Genomic DNA, 17,129 nt, shown 5'->3' with positions numbered 1-17,129 from the left:
CTGCATTTCTGTTTGTGTGTCAGAGAGAGAAAGAGGAGCAGAGGAAGGAAAAACACACTACAGTTTAGTTTAAAGAGTAGGTGTTGGGGGGTTAAGATGGAGAGATTCAGAGACGGGTAGTTAAAAAACTGATTCACAGCGATTCAAACTAACAGGGGAGTAAATGTGAAGACGGAACGAACGGGAAGTAAATTGCAAAATGTAAAAAATAAATAAGTGAAACAACGACGTCTTCTTGAAAAATATTCCTGGACTGTTGAGGCTGTGAGGTTCGATGTCACCATGGCAACCAACCCTTGGCCGAAGCAGAGGATTGTGGGAAGGTTTTGGTTGCCTCTCAGTTGGATGTGGATGAGAACAAATCTGTTCTTCCAGTGTTTCTGTTTGTCTTCTCATACTTTTTGTCTCTCTTCAGTTACCTTACACATCACACATGCGTCATACACAGTGATGTCAGCGCAGCGCAGATTTCTGTAATAATGATAATAAAGCAGTGGGCAGCAACGCATACATGTTAATCTGTTTTACTGTCTTGTATAAAATATTGGCCTATGTGTGAGATTTAGAAAGCAAGAGACATGCAGCACCGTGTTGTTGTTTCAGAATTGCACAGACTGTATATGAAAGATGCACATAACCACCATGATGTTGGTTTGTTGAAGCATTGAGTATTTTGGTCATTGTCATATTTTGTCAAGGACATCATAAGCGAGATGGATGTGACCACGATTCCGAGGGTCACCGGATGCTCATAATGTAGTTGTTAATCACACCGTATGGAGTTAGACCTGCCCAAGAAAATGTTACTTTATCCTTTTTGACTAAAACAAACATCATACTTTAACCAGAAAGACTTGAAACTAACATTTGTTACCATAAAATCCTCAGAAGTTAGTACTGAGGTCGTGGAGTATGGGAATTGTCTTTTCCCAAAGACTTTTGCAATTACATGTCCCCCTGCTGACCATTAGAAAGAAACTTACTCCCATATTAATGTTGTTATTTTTTTGTCTATCTTTTATATACAGTCTATTTCAATTGTCCAATACGTTCAATAAGATCTCAGTATTGTAGCGTGCTAAAACAATATGTGATTGAATTTGGAGGGTGTAGCTGCTGGTGCTGGCTAGCTTGGTTAGCGAGGGGTGTAATTCAGGGTTAAATTACATGAATACCAAGTTTGCTAAGTGAATAACAGGCTTAAAAATGTGCTTGTGGGAGTTTCCGTAGGAAAAAATGAACCCCAACTAGAGTTACAGAAAAAAATTCAACCCCTGCACAATTATCATCGGGGTGGCTTTAACCCTTTAAAGCCAGTCGGAGCTGGCACGCTCCGTTTTGCGTAACTATTTTTAAATCCCGGTAGCACTGCAACCACGTAAGCTAGTGCAATAATTTTTTTTGCATATGAAACCAGAGGAGTTGTACTTACATCTTATGCCATCAGCTTGTCCTGGTCACAGTTTCCTTCCACATATAGCTTTGCAAAAACTGCATAAAAAGCGCTTGCAGCAACAAAAACATAATATTCCAGAAACACGCTTTGCAGATCCGATCAGCTGTTTGTAACACTTCCTCGTCCATCAGCGCAAACTATCGCATTTTGCAAAAATTGGTGTATTCTAAAAATAAAACTATGAAGACACTAAAAATAAATTTCCTGTGGTGGGAAACTATTTTGTGCAACTTTTTTGTATTTACAGTTTTCAGGGATGAGCCTCTTAAATTTCTCTAACTAGAAATATATGTTAAAAAAACAAAAATGATTTTCAATTTTTTTGTAGTTTGTTGCACTTTTTTGCAATTTATTTAGTTCCTATGCACTTAATGCAGACATATTATTAAAATTGGGCCTATAATGGTTGTATTGATGTATATCAACTTGAAATGTTCCCAAAATGGCTCCACAGCATGTAAAGATATATAATATAAGCTCTGGCGAACTTGGTTCTATGGTAGGTCTTAAAGGGTTAAAAACCCAAACGCTTTTCTACTACAATATTAACATTTTTTTTTCTGCTGCTGCACAGTTACCGAAGTCTAAAGATGGATACGTACAGGAAGAGACGAGTAGCAGTGTGGCAAACAGAGAGAGTGTGAAACAGGTTATATTAGCAATAAAAGATGCACAGAAATCTGTCAGTTCACTTTTGTTAGTTTACTTGGGTTCAGCTGAGAGAAGCATACTTCCAGCAAAAGGCATTGGAGAGAATCAAGTTTGATGAGAGGAAAAAAGAGAGAAACTCGGAGAGGAATGCTTCACAAAAGCGTTACCTCGTTACCTCTGCATGTGTGGGGAAAACGAAAAAGTGCCTGTTTGTGGAAAGAGTGATCTCAAGTTTTATATTTAAACTATCCATCGGCGCAACTTTGTGCTGAACATTGGGGGGGTCGAGATCTTTGTCTAAATAAAAAAATAAATCTGGGTAAATTCCCAGATGATTAAACATGTAACAATTTTGCTGGTAATGAGTAAAGAAAATCAACACCTACTTATGCAAGATAATTCATAATTTTATTGGGTGGGTTATTTTGGTTTGATCTGATTATTTCGGGGGTCATAACCCCCCGAACCCCCCTGGAAATTACGCCCCTGAAACTATCTATTTCACCAATATTCAGGGCACAGTATTGAGTTTTGCACACACAAACATATGCACACTCGCACATCAGTGCTCGATACTTATATTAAGAGCTGGATGTGTGCTTTGTGAGTTTACGTATGTTTCTAAACTGCACTTTTCTACTGACAGGTAGAATCAGGGCCTTTTATCTGCTCCTGCAAAGCTAAACTGTTGATCTTTCTGCCATCCCTCTCCATCTGACTCAGTCTGACTCCCCCTCTTTCTTTGATTACCTCTCTATATCTCTGCGTCCATCCTCCCTCACTCCCCTGTTCACATCCACTCCTCACTCTTCATTACCAGCATACTCGAAATAGAAGGACTGAGGCAACAGCCCAAAGAACAAAAGGGAGGGAAGGAGGAAGAAGAGAATGATTTTTATTTTTTAAGCATGGACAAAAGGATTAGATCTGGAGCTCTTTGCCCTGAAGAGCGCAAACAGAGATGGAGTGGAGTCAAACAAAGAAGAAAAACAGCAAATGCAGCATGTAGGAAATCAGATGGGCATTGAGGAAAAATATAGGAAACAAGACACATTAGGAGGGAGACAAAGTGAGAAATAGTTGCGAAGAGAGATGCAGATGAAGGAAGGTTTTGTGTGTCCTTTGATGTGTGAAGCAAACAATTAGAATTGCACGTGTGTAACTGGAGTCAGTGTTAATTTGTGTTTTGATCTGAGCGTATTCATCTGGATTGGATGCACGTGTGTCTGCATTGATGTATGCGAGGAGACAATACAGTGGATTTTTTTATTGTCATGCATAGTCTGGTTTTGTTTTTAAAGTGAAATCTAATTTAAAGTAAATCCATAACACAAAACATCTTTTTATGATTTAGCCAGAAAAACAGGATTTCTTGCACAAACTTTCTGCAATTTCACTCCTAATTTCTTGTTATAACTTCACAGGACTCTAGCTGAGGTCCACTTTCAGTAAACCAGCAGCTCCTTTGTGGACTTTTTTCTTCTTCACATTACAGTGTAACAAAGCAAGTGTGACCCACTGTGATAAACTACAGAAACCATTTGACTGCTCTTTGGAAAATTTCCAGTTTGATGGTTGGCTCTGTGTGCCCCCATCCCAAAGTACCCCCACACTGTTCCCAGCATTTCATGCAGTGACTTTCACGAGCGCTTGCAGCCATCAGCGTATGAATGGGTAATTTGAGAGCCAAATCATAATGTGCTTCAGATAATAGCCACGAATAAATGGAGTCCAGAATAAAAAGGGGTCCAAATTCTGACACAGTTTGGAGTCAAAAACGACCTTTTATATAAATTTTGCTTTCAATCGTTCTCCTTTCAAGGGGTCAACAGCAGTCGTGCCCTAGATATGTTGGATTTTTTTGACTGACAGTGACACTGTTGTGGCTGAAAAATGTTTTGGATTGTGAATGTGCATCTGAGTGTGGTTATCATGGCAACACATGGTCCTGGAGATGCTTATAGGACGTGGAGCTGCTACTACTAAAGGTGCTGTACTGCTTTGGGAGGTGTTTAATATGTTTGTGGACAGATTTTAAGGAAGTTTTTTTGTTTTTACTTCAGTTTCTATAAGCGCCAGACATTTTGAGTTGTTGAATTTAATGTGAAGGTTTGGGGTATAAAGTTTTATGTGGTGTGATCTCAGATTACTGAATAAGGTCACCAGGTATCAGGAGCAAAAGGATAGAGCAGACTGATATAGGTCTTGTCTTGATACTAATATTTGATATTCAGTGCTGATGAAGTCCTGGGAGTGAGACAAAACACAAAACTGTTTTGTTAGCTTCAGCTTTCCCCCTGGGATTAATAAAATGTTCTACATATCAGACTGCTAGGTTATCAGCCTGCCATTAAATACATTGGCTTTGTTTTACTAAAAGCCCTTTTGTTTATTGCCATTTTTAATGTATTAGTACCTCCTAATGACATAGCTGGTTTTCTTTCCACTGTGTAAGTCTGTGTGGGTGCGTGTTTGTGTGTAATCATGGCAAAATGTGGTCTGAGAGACACCTGCTCTAACAGGTGCCACTCTGTCGTGGCTGAAATTGTTTTCACCTTGTGTGTGTGTGTGTGCGTGTGTGTGGTGTTATCATGGCAACATATGGTCCTGGAGACACTTGTTACTACCACTACCAGGTAGTTTTGAGTACTTTGGCTTGTGTTTATGTGTCTGTCTGTGGATTTTGTCAAGACTATCATCACAGTCCAGCATGACACAGTCAAGAGACTTTAGGGTTGCAGACAACACTTAAGTAAAGACAGACTGTGGAGACAAATGCCGTCCCAGGATTACTGGTGTTGTCGCAGTGGGATCACATGCTACATGGTGTCTTGATTATTCTGTCTTGTGTTGGTTCAGTAGTTTGTGTTCTTGGTCTTTGAGGCTTTTGATATTTGAGTTTCTCACTTCTGCTTTGATCTTTATCAGTTTCTGTCATATTATCTGAGTTCTGTGGAGTTTTGGTACATGTGTAATGATGGTGTGAGTTCCCATTTTAATTTGAATTTGTTTTTAATTCCCTCAGTGTCCCGCCCAATTCTTTGGTCATGCCTCAGCCCCTTTGTGTTTTCTTGTTTTCTTTCCTTCGGTTGTTTCCGGTTTTACTTTGTTTCCTGCCTCAGGTTTGCTTCCTGTCTGTATTCTCCAAGTCTAGATTATTTTCACCTGTTTCCCTTCAGTTATCAGTTACTTGTGTATAAATAGTCCTACCCACCCTGAAGCTTTTATCAGATCTTCTCCTGTTCATCTCTCCTGTGTCTGTTGTGAGTTTATTTGCCCTTAATTATTTTCAAAGTTACCTTTACTCTTTGGGTTATTTTCCTGGAGTTGCCTTCTCAGGGACTTTGAATTCACCTTGTCTTTTGGTCCATCCAAAATTGATTATGAGACACACACAATGGTAACTTATCATTTCTTTCCAGTAATTTAAGTATCCCTTAAAGTATTTTTTATTGACTCAAAAGTCTTGTATCAGAATACCTGTTCTGGTGACTCCAGTATTTTAAAACTTTATGCACTCGCAGTTCTGTGCAGAAACTGGCTCAATACTCAATACTCCACAAATGAGTGAATGAACCTGATAACCAACTTATAACTGAAACCATAGGTTTTCTCAAAAGTTTAAAGTGCTTTTCTTGGCTAAATCTAAACGTTATTACGTACACCCAGTACTGGGTTGGACCTCATTTTAGACTTCAGAACTGCCTTAATTCTTTGTGATATCAACAAAGTGCTGGAAACATTCCTCACAGATTTTGGTCCATATTGACATGATAGCATCACACAGTTGCTGCAGATTTTCTTTGGCTTCCTAAACCCTACAGACGGTTGTGTGGGAAAATCCCAGCACTTTCTGAAATACTCAGATCAGCCTGTCTCAGACAACCGGCCATATTCAGACTCACTTAAATCGCCTTTCTTTTTCATTCTGATTCTCAGTACGTCATTTTGACCGATACCCAGTGCACTGAAGTGCTGCCAGGTGATTAATATAGTGGCAGTCAAGTTTAGATGGGACTCAAGCTATGAAACCCAGCCTTTGCACCGTTGTAGCAGATAAAGATAAACATTTCCTCTGAACATAATCCAGCCAGCAATAAATCGGGGAAACAATGTAGATCGAGTTTAACTAAACCTTTCTCTCATGTTTCATCATGTCGCTTTAACTCTCAGCGATCTGACCCATCTTCAGAAACACGTAAGAGCAACAAGCCCATAACAATCACACCTCCTGCTATCTCACTGTGTTGCTCCATTTTGGGGGAACCAACAATGTACATCTGGAGCCTAAATATGCCATCGGTGTAGTTTCACCTAATTGAAAAAGTTTAAATCCCCAGTTATATAAGGCTGGAGTTTCCTAAGTGGTGCTCGTTCGCAGCTGCAGATGGTGCAGCCAATTTCAATGCGTGACAAATCAATTGTACTCAAGTTATGTTCATTCTGTTATTTGCCGTTTCTGTATTTGCATGCGTGCTTGCTTATATTTACTTGTTTGTGTATTCTCGGTCTGTCTCTTTAATTTTTATTTGGGGCCCAGCCCGTGGCAGCTGTTCTCACACTCCTTATCACGGCAGGAAAAAAAGAGGGATTAGAAAAAGAGAGAGAGATCTGATGAAGAAAATAGGGTTGTGGCAGGTGAGAGGAGGAAGAGACAAAGGTAGAGAGAGATGAGGAGAGTAAGCTGATGGAAAGGAGGGGGTTAGATGAAGGGAAAACAAGGAAATGAGAGAGATGCAAGAAGATGGAGGGGGGGGAGAAAATAGAAGAATGTGGAAAGGGGAGACGAGGAGAAGATGAGGCAGCAGAAAAGATGGAGACAGAAAGATGGGAAGGGTGAGGAGAAGCACTCTCCGTCATTCTCCCTCTGAGACATGAAAGAGTCCACACATGTACCCTCCTTGCTCAGCCCCTCCTCCTCTCTCTTCTTCAGATGTCTGGGAGTACATGTGTGTGTGCTTTTCTTTGACATACCAGCACCCTGTCAGCCTCATTCTTAACTTTTACTTTAGGGTCCTGGTTTCAGCATAAGACAGCCTTCAACTTTATATAATATACATTTACCATTTACCATGTAATATACCATCAATTGATCACGAATGTCTCCGTCACTGTTAGTAGTGGATTAAGATACCTTTTTAAATAAATTTTAGCTTTTATTTTTAATGAGATCTCTACACTCATTTTCAACATTGATCGCTCTTATGTTCCATGTTCTGCTGGTCGTTTCAGCAAAGCTCAAGGTTGTTGACATTTGGCTAGTTGAGTGTCTGGAGCAGTATTTGTTTTCTAAACCATTAATGCTATTCTGTGCCATTTACTATTGGAAATTACCAAAAGACTAAAGAGTCCACACAACAGTGCGCATGATTCAGTCCAGCAGAGGTAGCTTGTTTGCAGTGCTTCCCCTGTTAGACTGGGGTAGCACTGCATGCCATCTATGTGCAGAGAGCTCTGTTGTTGATGGAGACGGTGTACAAAGAATGTGGTCTTGATCTTTGAAGGGTTTTCTTTTTTTCACACCTCTTCCTGGAATATTGCACTTGGCAGATGCCTGTCACTTCCAGAGACACACAGTTGGGATTTTGGAGGTCTGGACTAGAGCACGACTGCAGTGGGTAAACACCCCTCAACTGGCTCAAGTGTGCACGTACTTGGGACCTTAAACTACACTTTACTCCCTTTACAAACCACCACCAGCCTATGGAAACTGCACTTGTGGTTAAATACCTGGGACTCCTGATCTGAAGGAAAATGAAGAAGCCTTCTGTGTGAGTTTGAGTTGCCTTTAACTCAGGTCAACTATGACCTGGATGACAAGGACCCAATAATATAGCAGTACACAGACACTCCGATGTACTTACCCTCGTTTTCACTCAGCAGCAGGGCCTGTACCTTGTCTTTCTACATTGGCCAGATGTGGTCTGTGTTGTACTGTAAATGGAGTTTTACACACATCTTTGTGTTGTGGTAGTTTCTCAAAAAAGTTTTAATTTCTAGCATGCTTCAACAAAACTTTGAAGAGATTTTAAAGAATTGTTATTTTTGAAGAGAGTCTATTAAAATATTATGCTCAAGAAAATCTACCATCCACGTTTCTATTGATACATATTTTTTAAGTTTATTGTTATAGCAGTTATCTTTCTACAGAGGCTAGTGCAGAACAATTAATAAAACACGCAGTAATAAATATAACATCAAATTACTTGGGGAAATGCAATTGATGGCAAATACTGCACATTTGTGTTGCGTCTTACAAATGATTTGTGACCTCTCAACTCCATATTGACGTTTAAAGCTGCAGATTACAAATTTGATGCACTCCCAGCTGTTTTGGGTGTTTTGAAGATCCCAGCATTTTGTTTGAAGACGATGTGATCTCCGCCTCAAAAACAATCTTCCAAGCTCTGCTACATATGGCTGGCACTCTTGTTGTTGTCTTTGTGAGGTTGCCAGGCAGAGATTCCAGAAAGTTCCTGCTCTGGGCCAAGAAACAGTCTGGCACACAGCCCCCTGATATAACTGACTGTAAAGCTACAAGTGGTCGTGTTTACATTTTGTACAGATTATATGAAGCAGATGTAACGTGTCCGTTATGGGCTGGACTAACCTAGTGATCGATAGCATCATAGACTCAAGACGTGGCACTAGTCTAGAAAACTGTATCCTCTTGGTTAAGGCGTCTTGTTAACATGCGTCTGCATTTCTTTTTCTTTATTTATATGCAGCCATTACATTCTTGGTTTTTCTCCCTCCATCTCTCCTTTGTCTTCCTGTAATGACAGACCTCCTGGTATTCACTTGGCAAACAAACAATCTTCCACTCCCCTCTTCTCTCCCAGGTACAGCTGGTGTTCAGAGTTGCATCCATGAGGGATAAAATGAGTTTTGGAGAGGATGTGGCTTTAAATAATGTACCTCTGCAGAGTTGTCAAGCAGGAAATTTCTTTTTATCGAATACATTACACTAATTTAATTTGTTTTAATCTGATTCAAGAGTGTTTGATTGGATTCATCATTTGCTTAATTTGTCTTTTACTTCCAGTTTTCCCCCTATGTAACAGTGTCACATGTGGAGATGAATCAAAGCTTTTTAATTGGACAATAAAAGTGTTTCTTAGTCATTTTTTTCTGTTTAACTAGCGGTTGGCAGTAGGCTTTTTACTCAAATATTAAAAGGTAGATAACAGCCAGTTTAAGAGGTGTGTACTTTGTTCTCCTACAGGTTCCTTCTCTGATGATGGACAGCCAGTTTTCAGAGTTCACCCCAGATATAACTCCCATCATGCTTGCTGCTCACACAAACAACTATGAGATTATCAAGCTGCTTGTCCAGCGGAAGGTAATGGTTGTTTTACGCATAAGTTATCAACATAATGAGTAGTAAGCTCTTTTTTTGTCTGTCTTGATGGTCAAGGAATAAAGCGAGATCTTTATTTTATCAGTGATTTGTTGTTCGATGCTTTTGCTCTGTGTAGGTCACCATACCCAGACCACATCAGATACGATGCGACTGTGTTGAGTGTGTATCCAGCTCAGAGGTAAGGGATTTTCTTTCTTTATTGCTGCATCTTTTGCATTGCTTGCATTTTGTTTGGTTTGCTGAACATTTATATTTGAATATTTTTACAAACTTTAACTTCCAGCATGGACCCTAGATCAGACATCAACAATTTCCAACATCATTTCCAACTTTTTGAACTCGCCTACATTTAATGTTCTTATACTTTGCAACAATATGAAAGATGAATGAGCATGCTTTATTGATATAACCAGGCTCTGAGCCTTAAATTTGAAGACTTAAACATTTTTATGAAGGTCATGGTTTGGAGTGAATAATTTTTTTTATTTGAAACTACAAAACTGCTTTACAGTAAATTCTTGAAATCTTGTTTAATCATTTCAGGCCTGAGAACAGCACAGATCCAATGTAAAAAATTGTCTTCTATTTATGCTTTCCATACAAGGCACCACCAACTCTATTACACAGGAATACTGTAGATCTCAGCTTTCTTTGTTATATAAATTGAAAAGGTGCAGTCTGCAACTTTAAACCGAATTTACCCCAGCTCCACCATAATAATGATGATGATGATGATAATGATAAAAATAATGTCCGTTAAGCTGCTTTGCTGCTCTTCTTTTTTTTTAATCTTGCCCAGGGAGTGAAATGAAAAGAATTTTGTTCAAACAGACAATAAGTCATTAAAGCATTAGGCAATATTTCTCTATTAATCTATATTTACAATGAACACTTAATGTTAACAGACTGTTCATAGTCTAGACATACCACACCATAGTCACTCATACAAACTGGTTAAACGAGTGTTATCACACTGCTGGTGCAAAATCTGAAGACAAAACTGAAAAACTAAAGTTCACCATCTTGTTTTGTCTGTGATAGATGCTACCCTATGACATAGTTGGCCTGCAGTTAAAACACTTGAACGATGCATGTTGAACATCCACTCTGGGAACAGTTATGTTACATGTGAAAGATGGCCAGTGTGTTAGTTTTTGTTATACCGATTGAAACTGTTTCTCGATGTTAACGGTGCCTTCTGCAAGTCTCGTAGTTAATGTAAATCTTAAAGGAGGGGTAAAAACCTTTCCTGATTCTTTGTAGGTCGACAGCCTTCGACATTCACGGTCTAGACTCAACATCTACAAGGCTTTGGCCTCGCCATCTCTCATTGCGTTGTCCAGTGAAGATCCCATCCTCACTGCCTTCAGACTGGGCTGGGAACTCAAAGAACTCAGCAAGGTATGGATGTTGATGCCTGTTGATGTCATGTTTGTTGACCAAAAGAAGAAACTTAACAAAACTCCTTCTGTTCATACATAGCCCATTACTTTTCTAAACAGCCAAGGTACAGATGTACTGGAGGAAAGCAACCTCCTAAAACTTGATGGGATGTTAAATTAACTGTGGAAGGAGTAGCATTCAGCATCATCTTCCTCTTACTCATTTGCCTCAAGTATTTCTTTCACTTATGCTGTCAAGAGTGACTGTCTCCCCCTGCCTCACATTTTTTCTGGTATTTATCGTCTCAAAAGTAACAGCAAAAAGACTCACCATACCTTACTATAATCCCTGCAGTCTTTTCTCGGGTAACAAGAACAGACACACTTCTTCTCCAATACTGAGTCTCTATGAAGCAGACTTCAGAATGGTTTATGTCAAATAATACTTTCATTTTTGGGGTCCACAAGGAGATTGTGATGCCGTTAAGCTATTCCAGCAGCAGATGGAAATCTAAAACTGAGGAAATCAAAGAGCCATCATATGTTTCCCATTAATCTTACAGCATTAATCTTACTCCACCCTTATTTCAGGTGGAGAATGAGTTTCGTCAGGAGTATGAGGAACTGTCTCAGCAGTGCAAGCGTTTCGCCAAGGACCTCCTGGATCAGGCCAGGAGTTCTAGAGAACTTGAGACCATCCTGAACCACAGAGACAATGACCAGAGTGAGGAACTAGACCCTAGACAGTGCCATGATCTGGCCAAGCTCAAACTCGCCATCAAGTACCACCAAAAAGAGGTAGGGACTCGACTTGGATAGGAACTCCTATTAAAGAATCTTTCAGACCACTCCTCATCAAATCACTCTGTTTCTTATGGATAAAACAGTCTGTGTGAATGTCCAAGATGCTTTATATATGACCCATCACGGTCAAGGTAGCATGTCTTTTGCATATTTGCTATACTTTTACCCACTGCGAGCAGAGTGACCATCAGTTGGCTGAATAAGCACTTTGGTCCTACGGTTAAACATAACATTACAACCCAACGGTAAAGTTCATCTTCAAATTCATCACATTCACAGTGAATACTAACTTAACTGCAGTCAAAGATTTGCTTTGTGAATAATGAAGTAAAGGTGTCCGGAGCCACAAATGAAGTCCAACTCCCTTTTAAAGTTTACCCTGTCCGGCCACACATTCATGTTGATGTATGGGAGTTCCTGCCTTGGAAGCTGTTGGCTATTTCGGCTTTTACAGGGAGACAAAAAAGGAGTGATTACAAACAGTGCAGGCTTTGCTCTGCTTTCTATTTCACTTTGTGTGTGTATATGAGTGGAGTAAGACACGTGACAATAAGAAAGCAGAGCAGAGGAGAGAGGGATTAAGATAACTTCTATCTTAGATGTCAGAAGGCCTGGCAAAAAAATCTGTCTCCATTAAAAGCAAAGAGAGAAGCTGACAGTGTCATAGTCATTTTACAAACCTGGAGCGGTTCAGTGGTTGTTCATGGGTTCCTTTTGTTGTTGTTGGCTGGGAGCTGTGTCCAATCAGCTTGTTTTGGTCTAAGATGCTGGTGGTCTAGTGTCATATTCAGTTATTCTCAATGATTGTAGCACCTTTAACATGCAGCGGGGCTTGACCACATACACTATGCTTTATAAACCCACACCAGCACAAAACATGCTACATTTATATCGGTCTTTGCCAGATGAAAACTCTCCAATCTTGGTGATATGCCAGCATGGTACATTCATAGTTTGCAGGTTTCAGGTTAAACTATTAGAGTATTTCTATGCATATGGTGCCCATTCTAATGTATTTAATGAGATCAGTAGGTTTTATATAAATATATTAAATTAAAATTTTGTTTGTCACATACACAGTGCAACATGAAATGTTTGTGTCCAAGCTGCAGACAGGCTGCAAATGTAGCTGCGCCATTCCAGGGCTTAGTTTTAGCATGGGGCAGGGGCTCTAGCCAGGACCATTACTGGATACCGAGTGGGAATCGAACTTGCGACTCCTGCTCTGTTTTTAAAAAAACAAACAAAATAGAACACCTCCTGTAATGTTGTTGAGGAATTGATGGAGCTAATAGTTCACTATATTGGGGTTTGTCAAAGGAGATGAGGATGCTAGCCGATGTACACGGTAGAAGCAAAAATCTAGGGAGGAAAGGAGGGTGAAGGCTGGTGAGCGGTTGAGGTGCAGGGTTAAATAAAAGAGGGAGGATGAAAGGGACAGGGAGGGAAAGTGAGATAATGAGCTGGAACAAGAGTGAGCAGATACAAAGCCAGCAAACGAATGAGAGATTTAATGGGACAGAAAGTGAGGGGAAAAAATGGAGAGCTAGAGGGATCAAACGAGTGCATGAGCGAGAAAGAGATGGAGATTTGATGGGATAGAGTTAGAGAACAAAACAGAGTTTTGGAAAACCCCAAGGCAGTCTGTGTCTCTTCCCGTCCATCCACATGTCTGTTTCCTACACTTTCTAACTTTCTGGAACAGAGGGATACTGCCAGACAGATGAAAGCAGAAGTGAAAGGCCAGAGCAAGGGGAGGAGAGGAGGGGTGTCAGGGAAGATACGTAGATGGACTGGGGGAGACGTAAGAGCAGGAAAATGAAATGCTTTATCTCTCTTGAGTGCAAGAGGTGACAAAGGTAAAGATCTGAAGAGAGGCTATAGACACGTTGAGTGCCAGACAGAGGGATGGCATTTCTCCCTCCCTGGGGACGGAAGATCAAACAGGTTAAGGTGAGAAGCTTTAAGGAGTATGCACCAAATCAGAATTTTCTGCTTTAATTTTTAGCACAAGCCCTACTAATTAAACGTTAAACGTTTTTGTGTTGTTTAATGTAGAGAAAATTTAAAAGCACAGAAAAAAAATCATACCCTAAAGTAATCTTCAAAATGTTCACAACTGTCTTAAAGTTAAAGGTTATAGACATTCCTGCAAGCAGAGCTGAACATCTGAACATCTAGTGTAGTTTGCAATATCCACAACAAAGTGACAGTTTTCATGCTAAACATGGTAACCATTATACTGTTTAATAGTTTTATGTGATATCATGTCAGAATCATTTTTACATGCTAACTTGTAAGTGAAACTTTTAATATGCATATATGACATGCTAATAGGCTAACATGCCTAAAAATGGTGTATGCTACCCTGCAGCTGACATGCTAATAAAGCATGCTGAATAATACATTAAACATTAGCTGAATAAGATTGTTTTTAAACTTTGTGATTGCTTACTAATGTTCTTGTACTTGTTATATGCATATTTAAAATTTGAATGCTACCTTTGTATCAGTCATTATGCTGACTATGCTAATGATAACCCACTACAAACAAACTTGCTGAAACAGGCAAACTTGTGATTCAAATCTGTAAAGAAAGGTGTTGAGGAAGTGTTTGAGCACTATATGTTTATTTATGCTGCTTTTGGTACTTGGTACCACTCAAAACCACACCAAAAAAGACAAAAAGACTGGGGTTCAATCCCCAGACAGAAAACAAAGTTGGTGTGCCCACTTTTGGATGACAGATGTGTGTAGGCTTTTCAAGTGTTGTAGTAGTAGTTTGAGGTATAAATAGACATGGAGAGCAGGAAAAGTGAATGACTTTTTCACCTTTGAAGGTGTGTTGGTGCTGCAAAAGATTAACGGGAATGGGGGATATTAAAAAAGAGAAGATGAGTGGGGGCTTGAAGTGCTTTTCCAGGGCAAAGGATTTAAGAGGATGGAGGCAGGAGCTATTTTGCCTTGGCAGGCGTGGTGACATGGAGATTTAGGAGGGCACTTTATGTCTCTGGTATGGCGGGAAGAAGTGAAGTAAAGAGAGAACGTGAAGGGTAGTTGGAGTTATGGAGGGTGTCTTTCCTGAGTAGTTATAGTGGAAAAACACTGATGTGAATGGGACATAGGGAAGAGATGAAAACTGCTTAGTTGTCCTTGTGTATTAGTGACAGAGGAGATAATATAATGGAAGCCTGCTAAGAAATTATCATATAAATTGATGGAGCCATAAAAAAAAAAAGCTTTAGAGAATCCATTGTGCAGCTAAAACAACTTCTATGCTATGCGAGTCTATGCTTCGACTCTGCATAGAGCTCTGTGACTACTTTCTTTTTGGTATGACTCTATCAGCCAATACTGAATGTGTCTTAAATTTGTTTTTAACATCTTTTCAAACGCAGACAATAAGTGCTGTGATCATGGCGGTAATTTCTAAGGGCTTTTCTGTTTGTCTGACAGGGGACATAAATGTATTTGATGGCTGTTGGGAGGAACTGTCTGAGTCTGTTTGTTGCAAACAAACATAGTTGGATCAATGGGACTGAATACTTATCAAACAAATCAGACAAGCATGTGAATCATTTGCATCTAGCTTTATAACATTATTACACTCGCTTAGTACAAGTAAAGCCTGGTGTAGGCTTTTAATATTTCTTGTAGCCATAGTGGAGCTATATAGCAATTGTACTAGTTTAAATACTGAACGACAGCAATTTCAAGAGTTTAAATAATAAAACCTAAAAGCTCACTCGGGAAACCAATTGAAATTAAACTGAAAAAAAAAAACCCCATTTAATTCAAAATGGAAACGTGGAGAAAAAAAGCATCATAACTATTTTAATTTTTATACTTTGTCGATGAATCAAGGAAAACCCAAACTGACTGTTTTTGTTTAATGAGGCAGTGGAAGCCTCATTAAGAAGAAATAGAAATGTCGCTACTTAATACAGCTTTTGATACACAGTGGGGATTTAGCTAAGTAAATACATTATGGGAGCTAGCTTTATGGGCAGTTTGCACAATTGAAACATGTTCACTGTTCATCAGTTTCCATTTGTGACAATAATACACTAATTTAAAAAAAAATCTGTCATGCTTCCATGCAGTGCAACTCACATTAAATCAGAGGAAACTGACTAACGGTCTGTCTTCCTGCTGTTTGCTGGTGCTGGAGTGGGCTGACACCTACTACACCTTGCTGGGAGGTATAATTGGCTGCAGCGCTGGCAGAGTAGTCCTTTGAGCGAGACTCTTACAGAAAGCAGAAAGTCGTATTTTTCAAAACATCCCATGGCATTCTGGAGACTGTGCGAGTGACTCTCAGCTCTTAAAATAAGACCTCTTCAGATGTAGACTGAGAGGAGAGAGGGAGGAATGGAAGAGTGCGAGTGAGAAGATGTAAGAAGTAAAGCAACTGAGAGGGAAGGAGGAAGAGAGAGAATTGTCAGTGCTTGATAAGACATTCTGAAATGGATGAGAAACAAAAGGAGATGAACAGGACGAGAAGGGTTTGCTGAGAAAAAGATGAAGTGGAGCTGCTGCAGAAAATATGCATGTCTTCAAAAAGCTGCGACTGAGGCAGACAGTTCATGGGTGGGTCAAAAGTGATGCCAGCTAAGATATGCATGTCCTTTAAGTGGGGAATAATACATTTGTGGTCAAAACACATTGTAGGGTTAGGCTTCTGTAACTCTGAAATTAAAGCCCATTTTTAAACAACCACAGTTTATCAAACAAACGTTCAGACAACTGTGCATAAGTTATCTTGATGTGTCACCACTTTCCACCACTTAAGTCTGGAAGAGAACCCAAGGTTTCGCCCTAAGATGAGAGGTTAGGATGTTCAGAAACAATCGTGGAACCACCAAAACTCAAGCCAATCAACACCAGTGTCACTGTCCAGTTTTACATTTCTATGAACTACGAAGGTAGTCCTTCGAAGGACCCGGCCTACTCGGTCTAGGTGGACCGGGTCCTATGAAGACAGAGAAGGCCGGAAGTGAGCGGCTGTGAAATGGGAGGGTCTAGCCTTCAGATTTGCCTCACTGCTTTCTCGGTGGAGTTTAATAAACTCAGCTGTCTGCTCCTTGCTATCTAAAATATAACAGGACAGTGGAGTAAATTCTCTAACATCTCACACTTCTGTTTAATCAGTTTTCTGTTTGACGTTTATTCAGCTGTGTGAAAACTATAACTTTAATCCAAGTCAAACCGATTTACTCACAAACAAATAAAACACTGAACAAAGCCAAACAATAACATTTTTAAGTTATCTAAGTGACTTATATATTATGTTTAACCTGAGTACCGAAAGACCACGGGGGTCTGAAAACTATATGCTGGGAGTTTGCTGTTCTCGTCAGCTCTAGTGAGCCTTGAACCCCGGCTAGCTATCAAGCTGGTGGGTAACACCCGTCTCCGAAAACATCGGAGCACTTTTGCAAATATGTGATATCTTGATGAACCGAGCAGATAT

The 17,129-nt window shown here is 39.8% G+C and overlaps 1 protein-coding gene across 1 annotated transcript in view; it reads left to right on the top strand.

Annotated features, from left to right (window-relative positions):
• The window catches only part of trpc5a (transient receptor potential cation channel, subfamily C, member 5a), a 193,947-nt gene that overhangs the window by 91,934 nt on the left and 84,884 nt on the right, over positions 1 to 17,129 (top strand). Inside the window, exons 5-8 of the mRNA XM_040007056.1 lie at positions 9,333 to 9,449; positions 9,586 to 9,648; positions 10,734 to 10,871; positions 11,444 to 11,650. Coding sequence (XP_039862990.1) covers positions 9,333 to 9,449; positions 9,586 to 9,648; positions 10,734 to 10,871; positions 11,444 to 11,650 — 525 coding nt within the window. The remainder of the gene's footprint in view (positions 1 to 9,332; positions 9,450 to 9,585; positions 9,649 to 10,733; positions 10,872 to 11,443; positions 11,651 to 17,129) is intronic.

The sequence above is a fragment of the Simochromis diagramma genome, unplaced genomic scaffold (assembly GCF_900408965.1).
Source record: "Simochromis diagramma unplaced genomic scaffold, fSimDia1.1 OVJJ01000531.1, whole genome shotgun sequence".
NCBI lineage: Eukaryota > Metazoa > Chordata > Actinopteri > Cichliformes > Cichlidae > Simochromis > Simochromis diagramma.
Note: the sequence above shows the minus strand (reverse complement) of the source record. Positions and strands in the feature narration are given on the sequence as shown.